Here is a 27753-nt window from a genome sequence, read left to right as displayed (position 1 = left end):
TTGTTGATTATCTTTTTCTATAATTGATCTAAATCTTCAAAGTATAACTAAAAAAGTACAAAGGACAATTTGTTCCTCTGGGTTAACTTAACAAGCCTCTTTATTGCTACTGTCACCTTACGATTCATTGTATTGCATTGTGTTAAAAAAAAATGTAGAAGGAGGGAGGGACATATAGAAAATGGGTGGACCAAAGACACATGACGAAGACTAAAGTAGAAGTTCAACAAACAAGGATATTAGTTCTTATACCCATCTGACTCTGACGCAAACAGAAGCGGAAAGACACAGATAAAGTGCAGTGAAGACAGAGGACTTGCAGAAAGAGATCAGGATGAAGCGACACCATGAGAAGTTATCTATCTCTTTGGTGATCACTGTCCTCTGTTTGGGGAGCCTGCTGACAACTGCTTTCTGGATCATTGTGGACAACAGGTAAGCGTGTCATACTTGTTCCAACAACCTGGTATATGTTCCTCACAAGGCATAATTTGTTTTAGTTGTTAAGTGTTCTGATTTGGTGGAACCTCAAACATGTAAGTTAAGGTAAGTAAAATATATTGATTATGTCTAAGACAGAAATGTACATTCACACAAAGTAATAAGATTATTCATTCTGAAGACAACATGTGTTACTTTGTTATACCTACATTTCTTCTTTTGGACTGAGTTCATGTTTATTATTAGATCAAAGTAAAGTTTTTAATTATACATTAATATAATTTATTTAGTTAAAAGCAAAAACGTTTTATAATGAACATCATTTTTTTTTACCGTAAATAAATTACATTTACTACTATATCAAAGAAGAATCTTGACTTTTAAACTTAAAACGCTTCGTTACACTCAGTTAAAGACAGGAATATTCTCTTCAAAAGACCTTAACATTTATTGAGGTGTCTTTAAAATATGCATCACCTATTGAGGGACTGCGGATGGAAATGAGCTCAAAGCTAAATCTGGCACTGTTACGCTTGACACATTTTAATGTTTTAAGTGTTCATTACAGTGCATTATCCCTGCTAAATAAACGATAACAATTATGTTTTATTATAAAAAACACCTCCCAAAAAACTCCCAACATTTTAAAAATAAAATTAATGCAGTTATTTTCTTTTGCTGACTACGCATCCTCTGGAACTTTACATTAAACAAAGAACCCTTGCATTACACTGTATTTGAATACAAGCGTTAGAACAAAAAACATGCTGTATTCAAAAGTCTTTCATGTATCCAATACTTAAAGCTTGACACTCAGACTGCAAACTCTGCGTGTCATTTTCTTTGGTTCAATCGCCATGAACGTTTTCTGCAGTGCATCAAAGGTGTATTTGAGCTCACTGGGATAGCTCAAGTTTAGAGCAAAGATGAAGCCCAATAACATGGCACATGCATGTGCAACTGATGGCATCTTATTGAACACTTCCACACCTTCAACGATGAGTCCAATGTGCTGTGGTGGCAGGAGAGGATCATTGAATTAGAAGTAGAACAAGAAGAAGAAGGAGAAGAAGTAGAGGAAGAAGAAGTAGAGGTATGGAAGAAGAAGAAGAAGTAGAGGTAGAAGAAGAAGAAGTAGAGGTAGAAGACGAAGGCCGTGTCTCAATTCAGGGGCTGCACCCTTCGGAGTACGCAGCCTACGCGGTCCACGGAGGACCCAGCCCACGTAGACCGGGTAGGCTGGACCGAGCGGCCTACGAAATGAGACGGTCTAGCCCAGTGGTTCTCAACTGGTGGGTCGCGACCCAAAAGTGGGTCGCGGACCCGTTTCGAGTGGGTCGCGGATGTGTGAGTGAAGAAAAAAAAGTTGAAAAAAAAATTTGAATTTTTTTTTTTTTTTTTTTTGGGGAAAAACTCAAACTTTTATTTTGAAGGCCCGATTTTCTTCTCAGAGTGTACCAGAATGCGTAGTTTATGTTAGTATTTCTAAAAATCTCCTGGGGGAGAATCCCCCAGACCCCCCTGCTGGGGTTGGGTTTCAGCATGTGTGCCTTTTTATATAGTTCAGCTTTGATTCCATCATCACATTAAACCTTTTTTAAAAGCATACTTTAGTTCTGTGAAGGGATATAAGGGATATATGCACTGTACTTCACTTTTATTAATATTGTATGCTCAAAAGCGTATATATTACAGCACGATATTTTGTTGAATAGATTTGAGTGCTTCAAAATGTTGGGTCGCGATGTATTGACCAAGTAAAAAGTGGGTCCCGAGGCCTGACCAGTTGAGAACCACTGGTCTAGCCTACGGAGCGCTTCGTATTTATGTCACGTGATACGCGCTGTTCGGTTGCGTTGCTCCAGCAGCCTGCTAGCAAATTAGCTTACAAGCTAACTCAGCTGAAAAGGATCCAGAAACTTTACTACTTTTACATTTTTTGGAGATCACCGTCGGCGATGAATTAAAGAGGACCATGGCCAGGTAAATAAGATGAAGCTGTTCCTTTAGCCCCCAGTAATGTTACATTAGTAAGTTAACAAGTAAATTATATATAGCTGATGTAATTTAATCATATTATTTCATATTTAAAATAAGTCTTAATTTTTCTGTACTAATAAAACAATATGTTTTTTAAATGAACAAAAGCATGTTGTATAGATTGATTCTTAACAATATTAGTCTTCTAATCTTAATAGCTGTGATCATAACAGTTTATATTCTCCTTCTTCCCCTAAACCTGCCCAGATGATGTCCCACTGACCCCAGGTCAGCACCTCCAGGTCCAGCAGCACCGTGACCCCCCCGCTCTGCTGAAATACACAATTAAACATTTTCTATGACCTTTTTTTTGTATTAATAAAATTAAACTGAAGACAGTTTAATGACCTAGAGATATCCTATTATTCCACTGCTTATGTGTACATGTTGGAAATAATGGTTAAAACCTCAGTAAATGAAATAAACAATGTGTTTAACAATTACAATTTAATATTGTATTTTCATCTTATCACAAAGTAGAGGTAAGAATATATCCATCCTCTCTCTGCAGCTTCATGTCTTCTATTATTATAACTTTCATCATTGAGACAGAGGAAATCAATCATGTTATTTAACATCAGCAGTAAAACAAATATCAGCAAAAGTGTGTTTATGCAGTTGTTTATTTGTATTATATGTGCAGCAAGTATATAGAAGCAGTTGTTTGGGGAATCAGACAGACTCAAGCTGTAATCGTTACATATCTATTAAAAGAAAGGACACATGCAAAATCATATTCTGAAACTAAGACACAAGTCTGTAGGACGGCAGTAAGCAGAGGTCTGGGTGGAGGATGTTCCTGATCGCCGTTTTGCTTTCTTCAGCACCACGGGGGGTCCAGGTGGATGGCAGCTCTGTCCTGATGATCCGCTGGGGTTAGGGGTCCTTCTCCAGCACCACGGGGTCCAGGTGGATGGCAGCTCTGTCCTGATGATCCGCTGTGCACTTTTCAGATCAGGGGTCCTTCTCCAGCAGATCCATTTCTCCAGAATTTTACTAATTACAGAGAAAAACAAGAGAAAAATAAAAAAGTGAATTAATCATATTAAACACAGGGTTGTAGAAGTATTATTGCAAAATGTAACTCTAAGCATTTCAGACAAACAATCCCTAAAGGATCATTTAAAATTATGTACTATTCTGGTTTTTAAAAAACTAAAGAGATGAAGACAGTCACACGTGCATCCCTTTGACAGCACGGCACAAACTAACATCAAGCAAAAGGCTGCTGTCTATTTTTGATTGTCTTATTATTATGGGATTAGGATAAATTAAATAAACTTTAACCTTATAAAAGATGATCAAATCTGGTGGAAATATTTAAAATAGGCTTTTCTTTTAGCCCTACCTCAAAGCAGCATGAGCTGAACACAAAGGTTGTAATGTTGTCCCAAAGTTTAATAAACAGTAAAACATTGCTACATGTCAGAGAAATAAATAAAGCAAACAGCAGCTACACGTCAGGGTAGCCTTTTATAAATCCCACCGTACTGTAGGCTATACCGGTCTAAATGTCACTTTGGTCTATTTATGTAATATAAAGTATAACTTATCTATAACAGAGCCAAGATCTCTGTATGACTTTAGTAAACTTCTGAATTGAATTAAAAATAAGTGTAAACAACAGTGCAGTACGTCCAGCTAGATAGTTAGCGTCACATATTTATCCGTATTATTTAACGAAAATGTACGTTTTAATGCCCCTTGGGTTTGACGTGTGTGACGTTAGTTAATTTAAAGTAAGTTAAAACCCAATACTCACATTTATTAGTGATTCCTCCGCTTGCTGTTGCTTTTAAATCCACTCTGCTGGGGAGACCAGAAGCCATTTCATTTGAAAAAAACTCACTCTTCCCTGCGTGCATTGCACCCTGGGATATGGTAGGCCGCGGAGTGTACATCAGATGTATCCTTCAAATTGGGGAAAAGTAGGCTGCATTTGTGGGCCACATTCGAAGGAGTCTCGTCTTTTTTTTAAATTGGGACAGCCTTCTTTCGGCGGAAGTGACGTATGCGGTCTACGAATGCACCCTTCGAAGGATGAAACCCCTGAATTGAGACACGGCCGAAGAAGAAGGAGAAGAAGTAGAAGAAGAAGAAGTAGAGGTAGAAGAAGAAGAAGTAGAGGAAGAAGAAGAAGAAGTAGAGGTAGAAGAAGAGGAAGTAGAGGTAGAAGAAGAAGAAGTAGAGGTCGAAGAAGAAATACGCTAACGCTACAAACAGGCACAACATTAGGGGCGTTCACACCAAGTACTTTTCCCACAGTACACTCAAAAAACTAAAACGATGATGTACTCAATTTAATTGGTGAAACATTTTTACACTTAAAAATATTGAGTCAATCTTAAAGCTGTGAAATCATTTAAATTTACCTTATGAATTGAGTAAATGTAAGTAAAAAAATCAAGTGGGTCTAAATAACTACATTTAGTACCATAACATATACAATTGAGTAAATATAATTAAAATCCTAAGTCAATGCAATAGTAACCCTAAGCCAAAACCACTATTTCTTTTTAGTAGATATCACTTAAATGCTAGGTAGATGTAACTGAAAAGGAGACTATTATTTAACAAAACAAATGTGTGAAATTTACTCGATGTTTTTAACTACATTTAATTAAAACTGGACTATTAATTATATAAATATATGTGTTACATTTACTTATTTTTTTAACTGTATTTACCCTTTACTCCAGGAGTGCTTTACCTGAGGTCAATACATCTAATAAAACCAAAAGAGCAATTGTACACATTGACATTTTAATTACATATTTATTGTTCAAATTTGACCAGTATAACACATCACATTAAGTCTCAACCTGGTTTAGTTTGCATATTACATTTGTAACAATTAGGGGCTGTTCTTGACAAAATACATTTTTAGTCGACTAACACTCGTACACATTTGATGACTAATCGATTAAATCAACATATTCTTCACAAAGAATCACACAAAAACACCACTTTAAATCCTTGTGTTTACCAGAGATATCTATGAGGGTCCGTTAGGGACATTATCATATACACATGAAATGCGATTTCGATATGTTGTGTGAGAGGGATTTCAGTTGAAATGGAAGTCGTTTAAAAAAAAACAGCGAAGAAGCGCAAATTTTAAAAAAGCGAACACAATATTATGTCCGTTTGCGATTGTTCCATCATGTCTGCTCAGCAGCATGCACAAAGCTGAGGCAGCAGCGTTGTTAAATAATATCCTGGCCTCAACACCATGTATCGTCCCTCTTCCCGTCCCGCGGCAGGCAATGGCCCACTACAGCTCCCCTTAGGAGAGACTGTGCACCCCGCTGAGGCCAGGATATTATTTAACAACGCTGCTGCCTCAGTTAAGCTTTGTGCATGCTGCTGAGCAGACATGATGGAGCAATCGCAAACGGACATAATATTGCGTTTGCTTTTCTGAAATCGACTTCCTTTATCAACTGAGATGCCTTTCGTTTCAACTGAAATCCCTCTCACACAACATACTGAAATCGCATTTCATGTGTATATGATAGCGTTTCATTTGTGTATAAGAGATTGTTTCATATGTGTGTGAGAGCGTTTCACATGTGTATATGAGAGATTTTTACATATGTTTGTAAATGATTTTGGTTTCAGTTGTGTGTATGAGAGTGCTTCACATGTGTATGTGAATGGTATTTCTGAATAATGTCCCTAACGGCCACTCATAGATATACGTTTCTTACAAATAAGTCATTCACCATGAAAAAAAATACATTAAAATATTACTAATTGACTAAAGAAATCTTCATGGACCAAAACCACAAATAAAGTCAACTAATCGACTAAGAAGGGAGAGCCCTGGTAACAATGGCCAAGCTATAAAAACGATGAGCTGAATTGAGCTCTGCATATAACTAAGCGGTCCTTTTAAACACGGGTAACATGCAACAAGACCAATTGCAGCAGAGACATCTTAGCATCAATGGAAATCTCAAATTTGATTATTTAGCAATAAAACTTTTAGGCATTTTATCTAGCTTAACTTTCAACCAGGTATATTTTTGCCAATGAGCATGTGAACATTTCCATTGAGCTATGGGAGCAACGGGCTGAACTGAACTCTGCATATGACTGAAATGCACCAAGAACAGTGACACTTTACAACAATACCAGTCCAAAATGCAATTCAATCAATGGAACTCTCAACTCGTACCTTTTAGCATCTTGTTGAACAGTAGTCGGCAACTACATATGCAGGCAATTTTTCAGTCTCTGAACCTTGGTTGAAAGGTTGCCAGGATCCAGCTCCAACAGTAGTTTTTGGAATACCTCAAAACTATATTTGAGATTCTTGGGGTATCTCAGATCCAAGGCATAGGTTAGTCCCAACAGATAGCAGCAGGCTCTGCTAAGATCCCTAAGACTTCCGAGGACAGGGATGCCCTCAATCACAATCCCTACATCAGTAGGTTCATCGACTGACCCATCTTGGTTCTGCAGCAGGTACATCTTCATCACCTCCTCTGCCAACTCCTCTTGTACACTGACAGGTGCATCAGCAGCATCCTGCAGACATTGAAAAGATAACTGGTTAGTGCTTACTTTCAGCCTGCATGTTACAAGACACACAAAGAGCAATTCCTCACTGCTCACTCTATGTATGTTCATGGTCATCACAGTCATCCATGATTACATTATTTAAAACTTCAAAACTAACACTGTTAAAAATCCTGAAAACTATTGTACTAACTAGGGCTGCAGCTATAGAGTATTCTAACGATGAATTCATTAATCGGATAATACATTATTTTGCTTTATTAAAAGAGCAATAGTAAATATAGAAAAGAGAAAATAAGACCGGCCTCTCAAAATGAACAACAACAAAAATCCACATTGTTATTGTTTAAATTGCATACAATAATATGTCAAAACTAGACTCATTTAGTGCATTAAGTTTTAAAGAACCCATTTTCTGAAATGCAAAAACTAATAATTATTGTTTTTTTATTTCAAAGAACTCAAAAAAAAAAGGTATACGTCTTCTGGGCTACACATATAAGGGTACTATAATTGTAACTGATCACTGCACATCTGTATCGGCCTCGGTCTTACCTCTGTGCCACGCTGTCTGTCTGCTTGACTGAGTGCGTGTATGTCTGTCCCACTGCCCGATAATTTTTAGTAATCGAGTTACTTGAGGAATCATTTCAGCCATAGTACTAACCTCAAAGTCCTTGATCAAGGCACTCGCATCTTCTCCCAGATTCCAAAGGTACCGTGCTTCAATCGATAGTGCTTGAGAAGTGACCCTTTCGCTGAAGCCACACATGTGCAGAGCTTACATTGCCATCCCATAAGCTGCAACCTAAAAAAGTGAGGATAAATAGTGTTATCACATGGAGCGAACAGACTGGTTTAATGCTACTTCCATTTACCTACATACTTTTTGGACTAATATGTTTTATCATACAGAGCTTTAAAAATGACACCCAATTATATTTACTCATTGATGCTAATAATTACATCTACTCCAAACTATAGTTAATGGAACATCTACCGTAATTGCACAAACATTTGGAAAACAGTCAATAAAAACGATTGCAGTTGCAGTGTTCAGAGCCAGGATCCTCAATTGCAGGAGTAGTATATAATAATAATAATAATAATAATTAGTAACAGTTTGTATTATCAAGTCCTAGATATTTGTATATAGTCACTGTTTATGTTTCTAACAAGTGCTTCCTGGCCTTTGCACTCAAACATGGTCGAAATCAAGGTGCAACTCATTTAGCTTATTCACCGATTTCTTAAACTTGTATAAAGCAAACTAATATGTTGGCACCGTTGTTTCAGTGTTTAATAAAATAATGAAATTTACCTCCTCTGTTTTGTTATCTTCGTTCAACTTCTCTCCGTTAGCGCAGTCGGTGCTGTGAAACAAATATTGAAAATATTTAACATGCTTCACAAAATAATTCAACTTTACTTGCTCTAGCCATCATCAAGTGTTCCCTCATAAATATGACAACACATAAGTTGGGCAGGTAGGCCACTCCTCTTAAGAAAATGCAATGCCTTATTATAATAAAGATGAAACAGTTTCATAAGCATATAGGCAAGACTAGTAACAGCTGCTGGGCCGCGGATGCAGTAGGCAGACGTTATCTGAAATCACTCGCACGATACAGTAATCACCCAAATAAACTAATAGCCACCTTACACAAACAAGGTGCATTTATCTTTGTATTATCCATACTTTTATCGGCGCTTCTACAAAAATCAACAATATAAGTAATACATTTACACAAACAACTAATAGTAGATTAACTACATTATTCAAAAATGTACAGTAACTTTGGATAATAACACGGGAGAAATAAACAGGGTGCTCTCTTTTCCTCTCTCCCTCTCCTGACAGCCCGTCAGTTTAGTCTCATGCAGCTCGCTAATCCAGTAATGAGTGACCCAAAAGTAAAGAATAAACATATTTATAACTAGTTCGGTTACTTCCAGAGGTAGATAAGATTGCTAAATGTGTTAGGTCTAACTTGAAGCGTGTGCTCTGCTCACCGGTCCCCTCACAGCGGCAGAGCTGCAGGTGATCATGCAGAGCTGCGTGTCTCAGTTTGCAGAACCTGATCACTCTCCCGATTATACTTCACTCGTGTTTATGTCCATATCGATCAGATCTAGCTAGTTTTAGTTAATGATATGACTGCCTCCTTATCAGGGATACCTAAACGATAAGCGTTGCTTAGTAACCGGGTGTGGCGGCAAAGCCCCCTTCACAGCCTGTTCAAGGCGAGACTGTTGCTCCGTTATTCCGGCATGGCGGGACATGCAGACACACATATTCGCCGGCGCTGTTGTGTTACACGTCAGGCCGGCATGCTGTCTAATATCACACACTGGGGCAGCATTATGCTGGCATTGTCTGGTTAAGTATTAAAAAGTCGACGTAATGGCGGATCTTCTTTACTACAGCATTTCTGAATAACAGTGTAAAAGGGGCTTAAAACAAACAGCTAACTATGCTACATACAGACAGCTGGTTGATTAGGTACTTAAGACAACAACTGCGGACAAAGCAGGTGCTAATGTTTCTACTTTTTACTTGAGTAAAACGTTAGCTTCACTTCACCTGGTTGACTGTGTCCACCATGCGTGTGTAGAAGCGGACAGAGAACTAGCTAGACCTATGACAGCATGGCTGCAAGTGTGACAGTATTTAGATAATTACACACCATAAAGTTGTATATGCACAAAGTCAGGGTCAATATTTCATTAACTTTTGCTAGCTGGCTACTTACCAGGATTTGCAGGGAGTTTTCCTGGTGGTTCTCGTCGTGGTGTTTCCTTGCTTGTTGCGGTTGCCACATGTGGCGCAGATAGAAAAGTAGATTTCCCATGAGCACACTGCATTTGCGCGCGATTGTTAATGGGGTCCACTCATGACATTTTAGTGTAATTTACTCAATTTCTTAAGTTGTTGTTAAAGATGAAGAATATTGATTTGGAATGAGTAATAATTGCTGTTCCTGAAACTGATCAGTATAATTAGCCAATTCTCAAATATTTTGACTGAAATTTGCCAAAGATATTAAGGATATCTTAAAAATATAATTTGTTAGTCAAATACTCATTTATTTTCGTGTCATCAACTTAAATGATAGTAATAATTTAAGACAAAATTAACTGTTGGATTTGTAAGCATTTATTTTGGTATGTCCGACTCAAACAATTACTTTGGTGATATTTAGAGATTTTATTAAGGTAATATAGCTTTTTATTATTGTGATATCTACAAAGCCAATGATTTAGTTTTTTGAGTGATAGTTCATGAGAACTTTAGTTCATGAGAGCTCTTTAGTTCTGATGAACTAAAGCAGATCGCGTTCACACCAAAATGAGTTCCTGGGGGTGGATTAGGCAAATGAGCCGCTGACGTCACTTCTTCTTCTTCTGCTTTGGGTTTACTGGCAGGCCGCAAACAACTTCACGGCGAGTACAGTAGGTGGCGGTATGCACCTTAAAGTTGCAATTCGCCAAAAAACCGAGAGAAGAAGAAGAAAAAAAAATTCCGCTTCTGTTTACCTTCCGACCTCAGGCACGGTATGGAGTTGACGTTTTGGTGGTCGTGTTATACAGCTTCGTAACTGAGTTATTTAAGCCAATAACCACAAATACAAATAGACCATTCAAATGCAATAGAAATGCTGAGTCGGAGGCGAAGGCGGTTAATGGCGCGTTTCCACTACACAGCCTCGCTCGGCCCCGCTCGGTATGGCTGGGCCTCGTTAGGACTGGCTCACTTTATCGCGCATTTCCATTACAGTTTAGGAACTGGGGTAGTATCTATAGTAACGCAGTGTAGGCGGAGCCGTGACGTGATCTTCAGAGATCCCCAGAAAAACAACACAGCCGTTAGCTGTTAGCACTCAGAGCTCACAGCTCCTCATATATGTTCAGAAACTAGACAAAAGTTAAACAAGTACAAACCACAGACTGCCTGTGTCATGGTGAATACAGTCGCTGCTTTATTTATGTCTGTATAGGCCGTTGTTGTGAGTGTGGACGGTCGGAGCATATATTGCGTTAGCTTAGCCAATCTCCATTTAGAAAACAAGCATTTTAAAAGGTTTTTCCCCTGCCGTCTGTCTGCAGACTTGACAAAGCATTAATTCATGGTTTTTACTAACCGGTATCAGTATGTTGTTACTTCGGCATCATTTTGAAACGTGTATTACAATTAAATCACGGTCAAATATGTCCATCTTGTTGTAGTTGTAGCCCCTTTGCCAGCGATGCTCTCTCTAGTTTAGCATACTCAGCCCGACTCAGCCTCGTTGTCTCTGGCCCTAGACCCGCGATTTTATGAGGCCAGGAAAACTGTGAATTAGGACCCGCCGGCCGGTACTAGGCCAAGTGGAAACGCAACCAAAGACGGGCCGCTGACGTCACAACCCTCTTAAACCGTGCTCCGCGCTGTAGTGGAAATGCGCCATTAGAAGCCTTAATAAAAGGATTGGACCACGAAAAGCACACGCTATGGACATGTTTCGCCGTAGGAGAGCTGAGCATGATGATCGTTATCACGCCCAAAGAACAGCAATGGTACGTTCATTAAATTACATTAATACTATCTAATGTTGGATTTATGGAGTTATGTAGGGCTAATTTGTGTCTTTGTATGTGTTTCCAGATATGCGAATACTACGGAACGCGTCGTGTCCCGCGCTCTCTCTGGGTGAACAATAGAACATCGGCTTGGTGGGAGGTGGTGCCAACGTGCAGTGGATCAAAGATTTCCGAATGTCCAAGGGCTCTTTTCAACTCCACTGTATTCGCCTGGAAGCAACGTTGGGGGAGAGGCATCTGAACAGCATGGAAATTGTAAATTGACAATAAAGCTGATCTTTTGTAGTGCATTTGGTTCTCTTTTATTTACCAGTCAACAGACACAATTACAATAGTGCAGACACACCTTAGTGCAAAGATTAAATGTCAGTATCAAAACAGTACTCATACTGTATATTTGTATATTAATGAGTATATTATTATGTTAAATGTGTGTTAAAGACAATGGGATGAGGTTAAAAACTGTTGTATACCATCTTTACTGTGATAAATACATACATGTTAAGCATACACACCTGAAGAACTACGTTACACACACAGAGGTTAGTCTGTGCACTGCTGCTGGTTTAAACAAAGACAGTCATGATGCTAGTGCCGTGCATGTAGGTTCTCTTTTATTTATCAGCAGCAGATCAATAAGTGTCAGTAGTATCAACACAATATAATAACAGTGGCAATATATATATATATAATAACAATAGGTAGGCTCAGCAGCAGACACACCTTAGTGCAAAGTTAGGTGTCAGTATTAATAACAGTGGCATATATATATATATATATAATCACAATAATACAAAATTAACTGTCCCAGGTGTAGGCAATTTGGGGTGAAGTGTCTTGCCCAGGGACGCAACGACATCCTGACTGCAGTGGGGTTTGAACCTGTGCTCCCCTGATCCGAACACCAACGCACCAGACCACTGCACCACACGCCTCCCAACAAGTCATTGTACAGTTTATCAACGACAAGTTTTTCTTAATTTTTGTATTGAAGGCCTGTTGGATTTAATCAGCTCGCTTAGCACTGCCAGAAGCCCAGCCTGAAAGGTATTTTGTTGCTCCACCTCGATTCCTGGGCCTTGTGTGAATGCAGCAGCCGTTCGTCGTGCATCTCCTTGGCACGCAGGTCCTCATTCTCCTTGCTGACCATGGCACGGCGGTCCATCGCCATGATGGTGTCAAGGAAGCTGTCATCGCGCGCCCACTTTCCTAAGGTGAAATATGCAAGATACAAGATCAGTTTAATCGCAACAACGAGACAACATTGTCCAAATACCGGAAGGGGAGCAGCCCATAACAGAGAGCCCCCCCACGTCAGAGTCATCACTGTGGGCGATCTCCACCTCTGAGTCTGTCTCTGCAGGCACACAACAGGAGGAACACGGGGAACACCTTTGATTTGACTATTAACATTTTAAATGGTGAAGGCACTAGCAATTGGGGGATGGAGGGCTCTCAGGACATGATAGGGAGGCGTGTGGCGCAGTGGATAAGTGCATTGGTGTTCGGATCAGGGGAGCACAGGTTCAAACCCCACTGCAGTCAGCATGTCGTTGTGTCCCTGAGACACTTCACCCCAAAGTGCTCCTGTGGGGATTGCCCACAGTATTGAGTATGTAAGCTTTGGATAAAAGCGTCTAACAAGTGATATGTAATGATTCAAAAAGCTTTTGAATATTGAATAACAAACCAATGTGGTTTACTTGTTATCCACAGTTTAGCTGCTAAATGTTTTTTAGCAATGCTTTTCTTTGTGCTCCACATATCTAAATGTATAAAGTGTGTTTTCACCTCCGTTCCCTCCTGTTTGCTGCAGTATGGCAGCAGCGGTCAGGATGGGATCCTCTGTGATCAGATAGTAGTCCTGATGGTGTCCGCTGACCGGGCACAGGGTGTGGAGCTGAACGTGGAAACTGTGTTTCTCTGAGGGATCCTCCATGTAGTCTGAGAAGCCTTCTGAGGAAACAAGGTCAAACTATTTAGGATAATACTATGACAAGGAACAATGTTTAGGCAGTAAATAGAATTTCAATTACATTTCTACTTAAATGTGCAAAAATATTAGAACATCAGTCTTTGTGGCATGCAGGTAATCAACTGTTTAAGCTTTTACCATTAACATGTAGAATGAATGTTGCAAATTACTTGAAATTATAGCAACTACAATGTATTGTTAGAGGTAACAATACAGAGGTAGCATTATGTCCAGCTAGCATGCTAATTGCTAACGTTATATTATCGTTTTATCCCGGAGGGGAAAACTAGTTTCTAATCCTGAGAGAAACACCTCGCCTGAAACACACGATTAGTGCCATGAGTTAGTGAAGCAAATTACAGAACATTGCACACTTATTCACAAGTCAAAACGTGTTCATAGCGGGCACGGCTGAGAATAGCTAGCTAGCTAGATGTTGTTAGCCAGCTTGGACCTATGATAGCAAGTTCTAGCATGGCTAGCTCGATCTACTGAGCAAATAAAAGTACATCTAAGACCAGTATTGTGCAGATTAAAACAGTGCAGTGCATGTATTTTATTTTACCTTCGTAGTCGTCCCGACATGACAGGTCTGCTAATTTGCTGAGCGACGGAAACTGCATTCAGTAGAAGCTTCTGAATGCGGCGCTTCGCGTCCTCCGAGTAAAGCGCCGAGAAGCGCCGACACATCCTCATCACTCCACCGCTCCGATGATTTATTTAGTGTTGCTATAATAACTGCTTTCACAAAAGTAATCTCTTCGGGTGCGCTGGCCGAAGCGAGCAAATACAATGGCCGCTTCCAAAAAAAAATTCAGAGTCAAACGGGCGTGGTTTGCATTCCGCACAGCCAATCAGACGTACAAACTATTTTCTCCCACGACAGTCCCTGCTCTCTAGCAGGGACTGAAAAGCGGGTCGGACGAACTCATTTGAGCTACTTTAGTTCCTGGGGCTTTTTGGTGTGAACGCAAATATATCGTAGTTCTGATGAACTATTGTGGGAAAAGTACACCAAAGTACTCCGGTGTGAACGCACCTATTGTTACTCTGTTTTTACTGACATGCAACATTTTATTTCACATTGCTATGTTTTTTAACGCACATCCAAAAACGGGAACATTTTCGGGAGTTTCAACCGGGTACCGGCCACCGAAAAAGGGGACTTTGCCCGGAAAACGGGGACGTTTTGGTCACCCATCCGACTGTGTTTACAACTAAGCACACGCTAACATTAATTAAGACTACAAGCTCACTTGGGGTTGAGGCTTTTGTACACGTTGCTTGACTGCCTGCCCACATATCTGATCTAGACATAGTATCGTGTGTTGGGGAAAATAATTATTTAAAGTTATTTAATAATTGTGACATTTATTTAACTTTTCGATGGATGAATGATGCTCAAAGTGAGGGGGCAAATAAGACAACTGAGGGGGCAATGCCCCCTTTTGCCCCCTCGTGGCGCCGGGCCCGGCCCAATGTGATATCTTTTCATGGGGCCCAAAATCCCTGGCGGCGCCCCTGATTGTGTGAGTGTATGGCCAGAGGGCAGGACCTATAAACACATTTACTACCCAATAGCATTGTGAGGCTGAACAAAAGGACCTTTTGACTATGTAAATGTAGTCTTTTAAAAAAACAAAAACATTTACTGACTTTTTTGGATAGCTTAAAGTAATGTTGTAAAATTACAACCGGGGGCCTTACAGGGTTAAGGGCTATTGTTTATTGTTATTTACTTTAAAGGGGACCTATAATGCAAAATCAGAGGTGGGAGTAAGTCCTACATGTGCAAGTCATGAGCAAGTCTCAAGTCTTGACCTACAAGTATCTAGCAAGTCCCAAGTCACTGTGGTGAGAGTCAAGCAAGTCAAGTCAAGTCATTGCTCAGGTCAAGCAAGTCAAGTCAAGTCATACAAAATTCTGATGAATAAGCCCAGTTTCCGCATTTAAATCAGTTAAAAGACAGTGGTTATGAAAATGGATTTAACCCACACTATGATCTTCATTACATACACAGTTAATCATTTGAAATCGAATTTAGACCGATGACAATCATATTAGATTAATATTAACCCTAGAACTGCAGACAATAAAGCTAGGACTCAGTCAAAAAGTCTGTTCAAAAAGGCAGAATTCCAGGTAAGAAAATCATATATGGCATTTGCCATTACACATATTTAATTTAAATGTCTGTTAACACTAGAACCGCCAACAGCATCAGCACCTACATAGATATCATTTTCAAATCATTTAATTTGTTCCTCTTCATAATTTCCTTATAAACTAAGTCGGACGATTTAAAACTCACTTAATTGGGTTAATTTAGAAATTGCTTCAGTTTATCATCATAACAGATCAAAAAGTTCAGATTCATTTTACAATAAATCAAGGAATGATGCACTTCTACAAACAAAAACAACATAATTAAAACATTTAAACAAACTACTAAAAGTAGATGAACTACATTATTCAAAAGTTTACAGTAACTTCTGATAATAACACAGGGGAAATAAACGAGGCATCTCTTTTCCTCTCTCTCCCTCTCTCCCTCTCTCTCTCTCTCTCTCTCTCTCCCTCTCCTGACAGCCCGTCAGTATCAGGGTTAGTCAAAATGAATCCCTTGGCGGTTCTAGTGTTCATTTACCGTTTTGTCTTCTCTTTGCAATGCTTAATTGATTTGAAACCAAGTCGAACGTAGCTTAAAATTAACGTTAGCTTCCTAGCTAACACAACACATTCACGCACCTTACTCTGTGGGTTTTTTTGTAGTGACGAATGAAGTTGGATGTTGTGGTGGTCCTGTCACTGATCTTTATGCTGCAGACCCTGCATACCGCTGTTCTCTTCTTATTAGCGTCATCGACAACATAATCCTTGAATCCAAACTTCACTATTTTTGGAGTAACGCTAGCCGCTGCCATGTTAACTGACACACCTGCCGTCTAGTGGGTTGCCAGGTTTGGCAACTATAATCACCCAATCACGTTTTTCGAAAAAACTATACGTAATATCTCACTACAAAAACAAACGCAAATATTTAATTTTAAACAGTCAAGTCCTATCAAGTCATCTGTCTCAAGCTTAAGTCAAGTCTCAAGTCATGAATACCAAGTCAAAGTCAAGTCAAGTCTTTTATCAATGTTAGTCAAGCAAGTCTCAAGTCAAAAAATATGCGACTCGAGTCTGACTCGAGTCAAGTCATGTGACTCGAGTCCCCACCTCTGTGCAAAATGCACTTGTGTACGTCTTTTATACATGAATATGTGTCCCCGGTGTTCCAGGGAACTCACCAAGTGTCAGAAAACACAACCCTCTCTATTTTCCTCCATACCCAAATCTCTAAAAAAGGGGCTGCAACGGATCTGATAAAAACTGATCCAGATTTGAACACTGTCCTGACGTCAGGACAGTGGCGCTACGGCTATTGGGCCAACTCCACCAATCAGGAGGAGACAGCCACGGCCATTGCCGTTCGAAAGCGCTGGAGACCCTGTAGTACATATGCCAGGCCAGTAAATGGTGCTGTTCTCACTGAATCGTCAGTGTCAAATTGAGCAAAATGAGGCATGGCTAAAATGCATGATCTGTTTGGTATTTTGAAAAAATAAAGTATAAATATGCCTTATATAGGTATGGTCCTACACTATATTATTCAAATATAGCATGATAGGTCCACTTTAAGATGTTTATTCTTAACCAATAATTTTATTTAAAAACTCTTATTTAAATTATGTGTGTGTGTCTCTGTATTCCTGATGATACACTGAGAGAATGAGCTCATTGGGCTGCTGATCACCATAAGCTAAACAGTCTGTATATTGTACTACATTTGTATAATAATAAGCTTCGTTGATACTTTGCCTGCGGGAATAAGAAAAAAATAGTTAGATATACTGGATATTATTTGATCTATTCCACCACTAGCTTAATCCCAAATAATGTAGAGGTGTGTTGTAGGTGCCTTAAATAACCCCTTATTTTCTAATGAGATGTCTTTTTATGTTCATATAATAGTGATTTCAATGCCACCCCAAAATGATCACTGGTTCCATCCTGGCCACCCCACTGAAAATGTCCTGGCTCCGCCACTGTGTGTCAGATGTATCCTTCTGCGAATCCTGATAAACAAGAAATGAATTAGAACGTTATTCTGATGTCACCAATGCCTGATGTAGTACAAAGAATATCTTCACAAACAATTATCTCAGTCAAATCTCATTAAAAAACTTAAATTGAAGTTCTTTACTAACCACAAGTAAAGCATTTATACACATATTTGTAGCCATCTCCAAAATGTTAAAACTGCCATTGGGATTATTAGGTTAAGATTCACTGTCGGAGGACACTAGCCCTGGCCTTGATAAATGGGCGCGTTCCTAAAGGTTTTCTCCTCAACAGATATATATATATAGACTGTATATCAGTTTAAACATTTCACTTGTCAAACTCAAACAAGTTTGCCCCTTGTATGAGACATTTATAACCTGGTTGAACTAGCTTTAAAAACTAGCTAACACGTGGCTAAACTTGCTAACCAATAGCCCTATACAAAGACCTTATGTGAAGCCAACATTACATATGCAAAAATGTCAACGTTTCACTAGTCAAACAGAAACAACAAAGTTAGCCCTTTGCATGATACATTTATAAAAATGATCTGGTTAAGCAAGCCTTAAAAAAGTACCTAACACGCGGCTAAACTTTGCTTACACATAGCCAAATACTAAGACAGGCGGTAAATTAGTTAACTATCTTGACACTAAATGTACACTGAAAAAAACTAATTCACCTTTAAAACAACACCATTTCAAATCCTTACCTTATTTAAGTGTTCCTGGATCGGACCTTCTCACGGACAGCGCGGTGTAGTGGGTAGTGGGTTAATCTTGCAATGACCTTGCTTTGTCCACATCATGTGGTCATGTGACATTCTTTGAAGTGAAAAATCATGCTCAAAAAAGAAACCACGATCTCTAATTAGACCATTTAAAAATGTACTTTGATTAAATGACACAGTCGTTTAGTTTTTTTAGTGCAAGACAACATTCAATCACTCCAATGTCAATCAGTTGTTATTCTCAGTCTTTATTTTTTGTTGGATTGCTTTCTCTTTGATTTAAAATGAGTTTAGTTTATGTTTTTTTTGTAGTTTTAGGTAAACCACACCTGTCATCATAGAGCTCATTTTCCTTTTGGTGTGCACTATGTATACATGAATGTGCTGTGCTGTTTCTCTCTTGTTTGCTGCACAGCCATCTTGTACCAAGTGGACCACCTTCACCCAAGAAAATCCCCCCTTGGCCCTCTGACCTTTGCAAAGGATGCAGGTGAGAGCAAACACTGTCCATGCTTCTCCTTGAAGGGACCTTTCTGTTAATGCCTTCATCAGATCTAGTTATTACGAGGGGTCACACACCTGACTTTGTGTGTGTGTGTGTGTGTGTGTGTGTGTGTGTGTGTGTGTGTGTGTGTGTGTGTGTGTGTGTGTGTGTGTGTGTGTGTGTGTGACAGGGCGATCATTGAAAAAGTAAGAGAACGCTACTCAAAAACTTGGAAGAAGCAAGAACACAATTACAGAAACCTCAGGTAATTGTATTTGTTTACAGAATTGTAATTAATAGTCCATGCAGGCAAAGATTTGTTGTTTCTCAGCGGAAGAGTATAAATGCTAAACATTGCCACAGTTTGGGACTATTCAGTGAGTTGGTTTTAAAAGTAGTTAAAAGAAACGATCCATGAAGCAACGCCCAGGAGTGCCACATCATTCAACAATTTGCATCTGAATCCATTGGTTTTCTTATGTAATCAAAAATCTTAAAAATGTATAGCACGAGTCAGAGAGTTTGGTAAAACAGAGCAACTTCACCTGAAGATAACTTTAACTCACCTTGATGATTATGGAATTAAAATCCTTATAAGAAAGAAGATACGTTTTAAATATAATCTGAACTAATTGCCACTTACTGTGTTTGGCAACTTATAAAGCTTTCTGTTCAACAAAACTCCTGACTTGGATGTTTTTAACAAAGTCCTTGTGTTACCACAGCTCTCAGCTGAGAAGTCAGTGCCAGGGATTTGACAGGGCCATCATTACCCAGGCCAACACTCCAGTGGAATCAAATATTGTGTACGCTGCGGAAAACAAGAAGAGCCTCAAGGTGACTCCAGGAATTTTCAGCACCTTCATAAAGGTATGTCGTTTTTCATTCATGGATAGTATCACAGCATCTTCTGCTTGTTGTCTTTATTGTTCCTTAAATGGCTCAGAGATTATAAATGATGTGTTTAGTTACATGGTGACTGGTTGATACAAACGACCACCGATGACCACCCTTTTCAAAAACACACACACACTCACGCACACACACAGAATTATGATTTTCTATAAAAAAACTGAGATTTGAAGTGAGGACCTCTTAATCTGACCAATGCTAAAAAAACACTACAATCTTATTTCAATATACAGCATGACCTGCTTTTAATGATATATTTGCACATTTGTAAATGTGAAATAGTTCTAGTTTTTAGAAAATTGGTACTGACTCGGTTTTTGATTTTCATTCATTCTCAAATTTGTAACTGGCTTCACACCAGAAAAAAGAGCACCAGTTTACAAAGTTTGCATTTATTTTGATATCAACTGTCTGATCCATGGAGACAACAACTTTGTCAGGACTAACCGGAATAGTTCAGAAAAAAAAACAGTCACAGATCCAGAGTAAGCCCTAGATTCCACCGGGTCCGTCTGCATCGCGTTACGGCCGCGTTACAGCTGCGCCGCGGCGTTCCAAAGATCGCGTTATGCAGCGTCCACACGTGGCGTGCGTTGAAGCTTGCCGGCGGGCCTGTCTGAAGCTCGACCAACAACCAATCACATGAATCTCCCGCCCCAGACACACAAGCACGCGGTTTGATTGGCTAGAGCTTGTACTGGCATATGATTTGATTGGCTGACGCTTCCGTCGAAGCTTCAAAAGTTTAACATTGCTCAACCTTTGAAGCGAGCAACGCGAGCAAAGCGAAGCGACGCTCCCACAATGCAGTTCGGCAAAGCGTGACGTCACCCCATTCAAAGTGAATGGGCAGAAGCGGCTCAGAAGCGTCCCAGAAGCATCTCAGCGCTGGGCTCCGCTCAAAATAGGATGCAAGTCTATTTTCGACGCGACGCGAGGCATTGCAGAGGCGCCGGGCAGGAAGTGGACCGGTCAGAGCATCCAGTCAATCCCCAAAATAAACAAATTTTGCAGACCCTATCCCTCCGTAGTCTTTCAAGTAGGAGGAGAAATGCCAGCGTTCTCCTCCGGTTTACAGGCACTGTGTAAATTATATATATAGAATAATTATGATGATGAATGTATTTTTTTACCACTAAAATACAGCAACACATCTTTGATTCATGTCGTTTATAACTGGAATATTACAGTTATTATTAACTTTGTCTGTACAAAGTAGCCTGTCCAGGAAATATGCCCAAATCAACAAAAACTGCGAGCCGGCACGCAAGACGCTCCACTTCTGAAATGCTCCTGAAACGCGCCCGGTAGGGTATGACGCCGGGGGAGGCCGGACCAAAACCGCGGCGCAGCCGTGACGCGACGCAGACGGACCCGGTGGAATCGAGGGGTACGTTTCAGGTTTCAGGTTCCAGGAAACAGCCCACTGCTCCTGATACTGGGATGGTTTAAATACAGAGGCTACATTTCACTGTGTGAGATCAGCTGAGATGCCAAATCCGGCCAAGGGGCGTAAAGTTGGGGCCCCTTCCACACGTCCAAACCCCCTACTACCTGCGCCCTAGCTCAAACCGTAGCTTCAAACTCTCTTATTTTGATCTCAGATACACAATAGTCAGTCATTTTTGAGAATTGTGCGCTGTTTCAGTACGTTTAAAATCGTAAAAGAATGTAGGAAATCAATAACACAACTCAAACACCTCAATTGTACATTAAATAAATACTCACACACATGTTAACACATGTTGGTACTGTTGTAAGGGATTTGAACAAGATCCAGACAAAGATCCCCATGGCTCTTACTCATTCACAAACATGATATAATCATATGCATGTTATTGTTCTGTAATACATTTTTTCATTGGTTTTATTTCCAGGAGAATCCATTTCCAAAGAAAAAATGGGACACGTGTGCTGTTGTTGGGAACTCAGGGATTCTGACAAACAGCAGCTGTGGAGAGATGATTGATTCGGCTCAATTTGTTATCAGGTGAGAAAGCTGTCAAGATCAGAGGACTGAAAGGCTGATTGCGACATAAATCAACAGAATAATTCCAAATAATAATTTCTGACTCGTCTGTTATGCCTTTTCAGGTGCAACCTACCTTCTTTGGGAAAAGGCTATGAGAAACATGTGGGCACCAAGACTGACCTTGTGACAGCCAACCCAAGCATTTTGCTGAATGAGTGAGTAAATAAATGAGTCTCACTGCACCAATAGAGTGTTCCCTTGGTGTTGTTGCTTGACTGCTTGACATTTGTGTCTTTTTATTTTCAGGTATGGAGGACTAATGGGGCCACGCCGTCCATTTGTGGAGAGTCTACAGAGCTACGACAAATCCATGATGGTTCTTTCCCCCTTCTCCTATGCACACACCACTCTGGTGTGCCTGAGGGCAGTATACAGCATTAGGGACTTTGAAAGTCCCATTCAGCCCATGTTCTTCAACCCTGATTACTTCCGGAGTCTGGCCCTCTTCTGGCGCTCCAGAGGCCTACGCAGAGGCCTACTCAGCACCGGCTTAGTGATGGTTAACATAGCGCTGGAACACTGTGCCAACGTGCATCTGTACGGTTTCTGGCCCTTCAGTAATCATCCATTTGAACTCAATGCGGTGAATAACCACTACTATGATGATAAAAAAGCTATATGGGCTGTCCACTTCATGCCTGATGAGTTTGACCTCTTGTTGCGGCTGCACAGTCAAGGTGTGCTCAGGCTTCATCTGGGGAACTGTCGACCGGGTAAAAATTAGTTCCCAGGTCCAGAGATAGAGGAGACTGGGCATCTGGAGAATCGGGACATTTCCTGGTGGACTGAGGGTTGATTTCAGAATTTGTCTCTAAACTATGCCTTTTCAATCCAATCCACTCACTCGCCCCCCATATCAGCTCCTAGACCTAGACCCTCTGAGCAGAGGGCTAAACCAGAAAGTGCAATAGAATATATTGTCACTTACACCAATTAATACATTTGATAAATAATTATGATCGGGGGTATTAGAAATGCAACCTATCACTTTTAAATTATACGGATTTTATTGAAAAAACGAAATAACTAATCAAAGATTTTTTTCAAATTAATACTAATTCATCGGACCCTCACAACATCTGGGAAGCCTTTAAGTGTGTTTTTAGAGGACACGCTGTTAAGATGGGGTCATGGAAACAAAAACAATATTTGATAAAGGAGAAGAGTCTAATAGAGGAGGGGAATGAATTGACTAAAACGTTGGATGAAAAGCAATTGTTATGCATAGAAACAACTTATTTGATAAAAAATAAACAACTAGAATTGGAAAATGTATACTCTGCGTGTAAATGGTATAATTTATAGATCCCGTGCCACATGGATGGAAAAAGGGGAAAAGTGCACGGCTCATTTTTTAACACTCAACCAAAGAAATTCTGCCAAAAAAAACATTATGAGCTTGTATACTCCAAATGGTACTTTACTTACATCTCCACAGGAAATATTAGCCGAAGAGGTGGATTATTTTAAAACCTATTATGCTCTGGCTCCAGAGTCTCCTGTAGGATCCAATATTGAGTTATTTTTTCAAAATAATTATGATCAGATACTGTCAGTAGATCAGCAACTAAGTTGTGAAGGAAACATTTTAGAAGAAGAGTTACTGGATGCTATTAATTCCTTCGCTCCTGGTAAATCACCAGGGATTGACGGTATGCCTGTTGAAGTTTATAAAACACAGAAATTAGAAAACCTCTATTGGCATCTTTTAACTACTCCTTTACACAAGGAATATGATCAGACACACAGAAAGAGGGCATCATCATATTGTTACTGAAGCAAGACCCAGAGGGGCATTACAAGAATCCTGTTTATATGAAGCATTGGAGACCACTGATACTACTTTGTTGCGATACCCGCATTCTGTCCAAAAGTATTGCACCGAGAATCAAAATAGTAATTGGGAATATAATAAAACATGATCAAACAGGTTTTATAAAAGGCGTTTTATTGGAGATAATATTCACCATCTTCTTGATATGATAGATAATCACGAAGAGGTTGGAAAACCAGGGCTTTTATTTATTGCTGACTTTGAAAAAGCCTTTGATACAGTAAGATGTGATTTCATTCAAAAATCCCTCCAATTCTTTAATTTTGGGGAAACCATTATACCGTGGGTGAAGGTTTTATATAACCAACCTACCAGTGAAATAGTTAATAATGGATATTTATCAAAAAGCTTCAGCCTGTCCAGAGGCATACGTCAAGGGTGTCCACTGTCTCCATATCTGTTTCTATTATGCATTGAAATTCTTGCTATCAGAATTAGAAACAATTCATGTAGAACAGGCTTAAGATCAAATGGTATTGAAACAAAAGTAACATTATATGCAGATAACTTTCTTTCTACAGCCTAAAAAAAACTTCATTAGATGCCCTCATAGCTGATTTAAATAACTTTTCAAAATTAGCTGGCTAAGGCCTAATTTTGATAAATGCTGTATTATGGGAATAGGAACATTAAGAGGCACATATTTCGAGCTACAATGCTCAGCTGCAGTCAAATGGTGTAATGGTTCAGTGGATGTTCTGGGAATCCATATTCCAGAAAATCAAAAAGATCTTAAGGTACATTTTGAGCGAAAAATGCAGAAAACTGAGAAAATAATACAACCTTGGAAAGGGAAAACTCTCTCATTACAGGGAAAGGTTACATTAATTAATGCTCTTGTGATTCCCCAGTTTGTTTATCTCTTAATTGCACTTCCCTCCCCAGAGGCGTCCTTTTTTAAAAGCTTTGAACAACGAATGTTTAAGTTTATTTGGAATAATAAGCCTGACAAGATTAAAAGGCAATACATATATAATACACTTGAAAATGGTGGACTAAACTTAAAAAAATTGGCAGCAATGAATTCATCCTTAAAAGCATCTTGGATTAATAAGATTTACCATAATAGTCTTTGGAGAACAAGTCAGAACTTATTTTCGGCATTTATATTTTGACTGTAAACTGTTTCCTTTTTTCCAATTAAAATCTCACCACTTTGAATGTTTATTCAAAGAAATGAAGCTCAGCGCAAGTTCTTTCAGGAAGACTGGGTATATATACACTCACTCCGCAGCTGCTTATAATCAGCTCATTTCACCTATTACATTTCACCTAATTCTCCAGCAGCCAATCACCGTGCTGCAGCCAAACTTTAAAATGGTTCACCTCTCTCCTGCAGTCAGCTGTGATTTCAGGTGTTCATGCTGCCGCCCGCCTCCTCCCCATCCACCTCCTTTCCTCATATCCAGTGCCAGGAGAGCTAATCCAAAGACCTCATCACACCTCCTCTTCATCCCATCTCCTCATCAAATCCAGATCTTCAGCATCACCACCAGTGTCTAGACCCCGGGGGGTTACCTATATGCTCACGGCTGCATTTCCCCCTTTAGATATACGATTTCAGGATCGTGGTCTAATCGCCAAAGACTTAACATTTATCACATGACATGTATCAATAAATGTTCTTTAAACAAAACAAAGTCTCTCCTGATTGAAATATTAGTAGAAATCTCACCATTTGTTAAAGATGCATTGAAGGCTTGGTTGAGTTTCCAGTATTACCCCCCAGATACACCAGAAGAAATCCTAAATCAATTAATATGGTTTAACTCAGAAGTTTTAATAGATGGGAAACCACTATTATGGGAAAGTCTCCTGAGAAAAGGAATTATTTTTATGAATGATTTACTAGATAGCACAGGTAATTTAATGTTATATCAGTGTTTTTGCTGTATGTATGGTCAGATATGTGATTTCCTTCATTTTAACCAGCTGCTTTCAGCTATTCCAACTAACTGGAAACGTAAATTAAAAAAAGATGGAAAAAGAAGCAAACTGCCTGTTGCGTGTGGACGGAAGACTTTTTTGATAACGATTGCGGTCCGTTTGCGTTATCGTCCTCGTGTGGCTCCAGCCTAAGTTTCCTTTACGTCTTTCTTCTAATGATTGAAGACTGCAGCCTGCAGCTGATCATCTTGTTAAACAAATTTGGAGCCAAGAGAACAACCCAACCAGGACACTCGTTCTAGTTCAGCATCCTGACTTCACACCTTTGAAGTGTGATGGTTTGTTTACTTAGTTACTAGTCAATAGATGCTGGGCAAAGTCTCAGATCCTTTCCAGAATCAAATGTATAGATCATGATCATATTGTGCTAGCTTTTTAGATGTGTTACCCCTCCCTTAATGATGCAAGATACAAAAGGTAAACGAGATTGCAAAGCAATAGCCTATTATAATATTTATATTTCATGGCTTAAAATCTGCATCAACTCGCTCACATTATAAATTAATTTGGGTTAAAGCCTTTAACAATATTAATGTGAATAAAAACAGCAGTGATAATGATTTTGTTGCCTTGCGATGTCACATAGGGCTAGAGTGCTGGTAACGAGTGGGATTTTGGTTTGAATCCAGCATGAGAAGTTTTGTTATTTTTATGTTGATAGGTAGGCTACTGGATAATATTTTTGTTAGAAGATGCATTAGAATCTCCGCTGAAACCAAAATGAATAATCAAGCATTGGAACATTCTTAAGTCGGAATGTCCCCGTAACCCCGCTAATAGCATTTATGTCGCTATCGTTGGAAAACAAGAGTTAACAGTCCCATCTAATCTGGATAAGTGCTGCAAAGTGTAACGTTTTGATGAGAGGGATAAAGCTATGTACAGTAGGCCTTGTTTTTAAAATAAAACATGACTGCTGGGCTACAAAAGTGGTATCACAATTTAATCGGAGTAGATCACAGCTTCCCGCAGCTGAAAGACTAAACAACGTGTGCGTCACTAATATACTGTCTGAATGTGTGGACAGGCATCAACCCTATACAGTAGGCATCACATTAAGAATGATGAACAAACTGTAGTTTTAGTAGAAGGAAAAAGCAGTAATATACCAAAAAAGTACCTCAATTCAACTTAAGTTTAATACTTGTTTAATGTACTTCGAGATTAAAAAAAAACATTGAAAGAAGATCAAAAATGCGACGCTGGCTTCAGCCGCTGTGATGGCTCACAGCTGGAGGAGGCCCATGTGGCTGCTATTATTCCGAGTGAGGGGTGCAAGAATCAGAGAGCCACTTCAAAAGCCTGCCTGACTATGGGGAAACAGACCGGAGTCATAGGGGGAAAAGCAGCTTACGAGACCCTTCCCACGCCAAGAGCTGCAGCTGCCAACTCAGCCTCCACCTCAACATGTCTCCTGTCGGCCCCTTCTCTCTCCACGGCCTCCAGCCTGGGCCCGCTCTGAGACATATAATACTCCAGCCAAAGGCTTACAGAGGACACTCTCCGAAAGTCCTAGTCTTGACCATCACTCATCCCTAATTTGAGACGGATAATTACCATATGTGGGACTCAAATCCTCCCTCCATGTTACTGTTATAGTGCAGCCAGAGAAGTCTCTGTGTGAGCACACGGCTGTTTGGAAATCCACCGTGTCAGAGTGAGAGCCCGGAGAGGCTTAGCGGCAGTATTCTGGTCTTAAGGTGAGGGCAGATGGTCTCTAAGAAAAGGAAGGGTGATGAGGCAGGCAGTGGGGGTCCTGGAGCTGGCTTTTTTGGGGGGGGGGGGGGGGTCCAGGAGCGTGAGGGCTGTCACAGCTGGACTTTTTCTACATTTTATCTGACCTCAAGTCTTGATCTTTCTATCCTTCCACAGCACACATGTTTTTTTATTATATAATAAATCAGTGTGTGGCATGACACCTTTCTGTGGAAGGAAGGGTCCGATGTTAGTGAACCCCTCATGTGAGGAGCTTGGTCCACATCTTATCCCATATTGCATGCAGATACACACTCACGCTACGCATCAATTTGCATGTCTGGCGATCAAAATGGGCTTTCTATTATTGATGTCCTGCTGGTCTGCTGAGACTGCGAGGTGCAGAGAGGAGCTTGTGTGTGTCATTTGTGAGCAGGTGGGTAAGCAG

General features: G+C 39.8%; 1 protein-coding gene and 1 long non-coding RNA gene across 2 annotated transcripts; one reads left to right on the top strand and one right to left on the bottom strand.

Annotated features, from left to right (window-relative positions):
• The first annotated feature begins 92 nt into the window (after positions 1–92).
• Positions 93–24871, top strand: LOC117493292 (alpha-2,8-sialyltransferase 8F-like). Its single transcript, XM_034143779.1, has 7 exons — positions 93–435; positions 18817–18891; positions 19076–19150; positions 19611–19755; positions 21675–21787; positions 21892–21984; positions 22076–24871. The coding sequence occupies exons 1-7, from the start codon at positions 335–337 to the stop codon at positions 22551–22553; spliced, it is 1080 nt and encodes a 359-aa protein (XP_033999670.1). The 5' UTR covers positions 93–334; the 3' UTR covers positions 22554–24871.
• On the bottom strand, positions 5237–10241 carry LOC117493293. The gene is made up of 4 exons (XR_004556955.1): positions 9759–10241; positions 8327–8378; positions 7673–7813; positions 5237–7014 (listed from the first exon to the last, which is right to left on the bottom strand). It is a non-coding gene; the product is annotated as an uncharacterized LOC117493293 (long non-coding RNA).
• Positions 24872–27753: the final 2882 nt, after the last annotated feature.

Source organism: Trematomus bernacchii, unplaced genomic scaffold, assembly GCF_902827165.1.
Source record: "Trematomus bernacchii unplaced genomic scaffold, fTreBer1.1, whole genome shotgun sequence".
NCBI lineage: Eukaryota > Metazoa > Chordata > Actinopteri > Perciformes > Nototheniidae > Trematomus > Trematomus bernacchii.
This window is presented reverse-complemented; position numbering and strand designations above follow the sequence as displayed.

What these genes read in the sequence shown, in the direction of transcription:
- LOC117493292 (XM_034143779.1), top strand. Translation starts at nt 335, where the DNA reads ATGAAGCGACACCATGAGAAGTTATCTATCTCTTTGGTGATCACTGTC. An exon ending in TGGATCATTGTGGACAACAG is followed by an intron (nt 436 to 18,816) that starts GTAAGCGTGTCA and finishes TTTGCTGCACAG; the next exon opens with CCATCTTGTACCAAGTGGAC. An exon ending in CCAAGCATTTTGCTGAATGA is followed by an intron (nt 21,985 to 22,075) that starts GTGAGTAAATAA and finishes TTTTATTTTCAG; the next exon opens with GTATGGAGGACTAATGGGGC.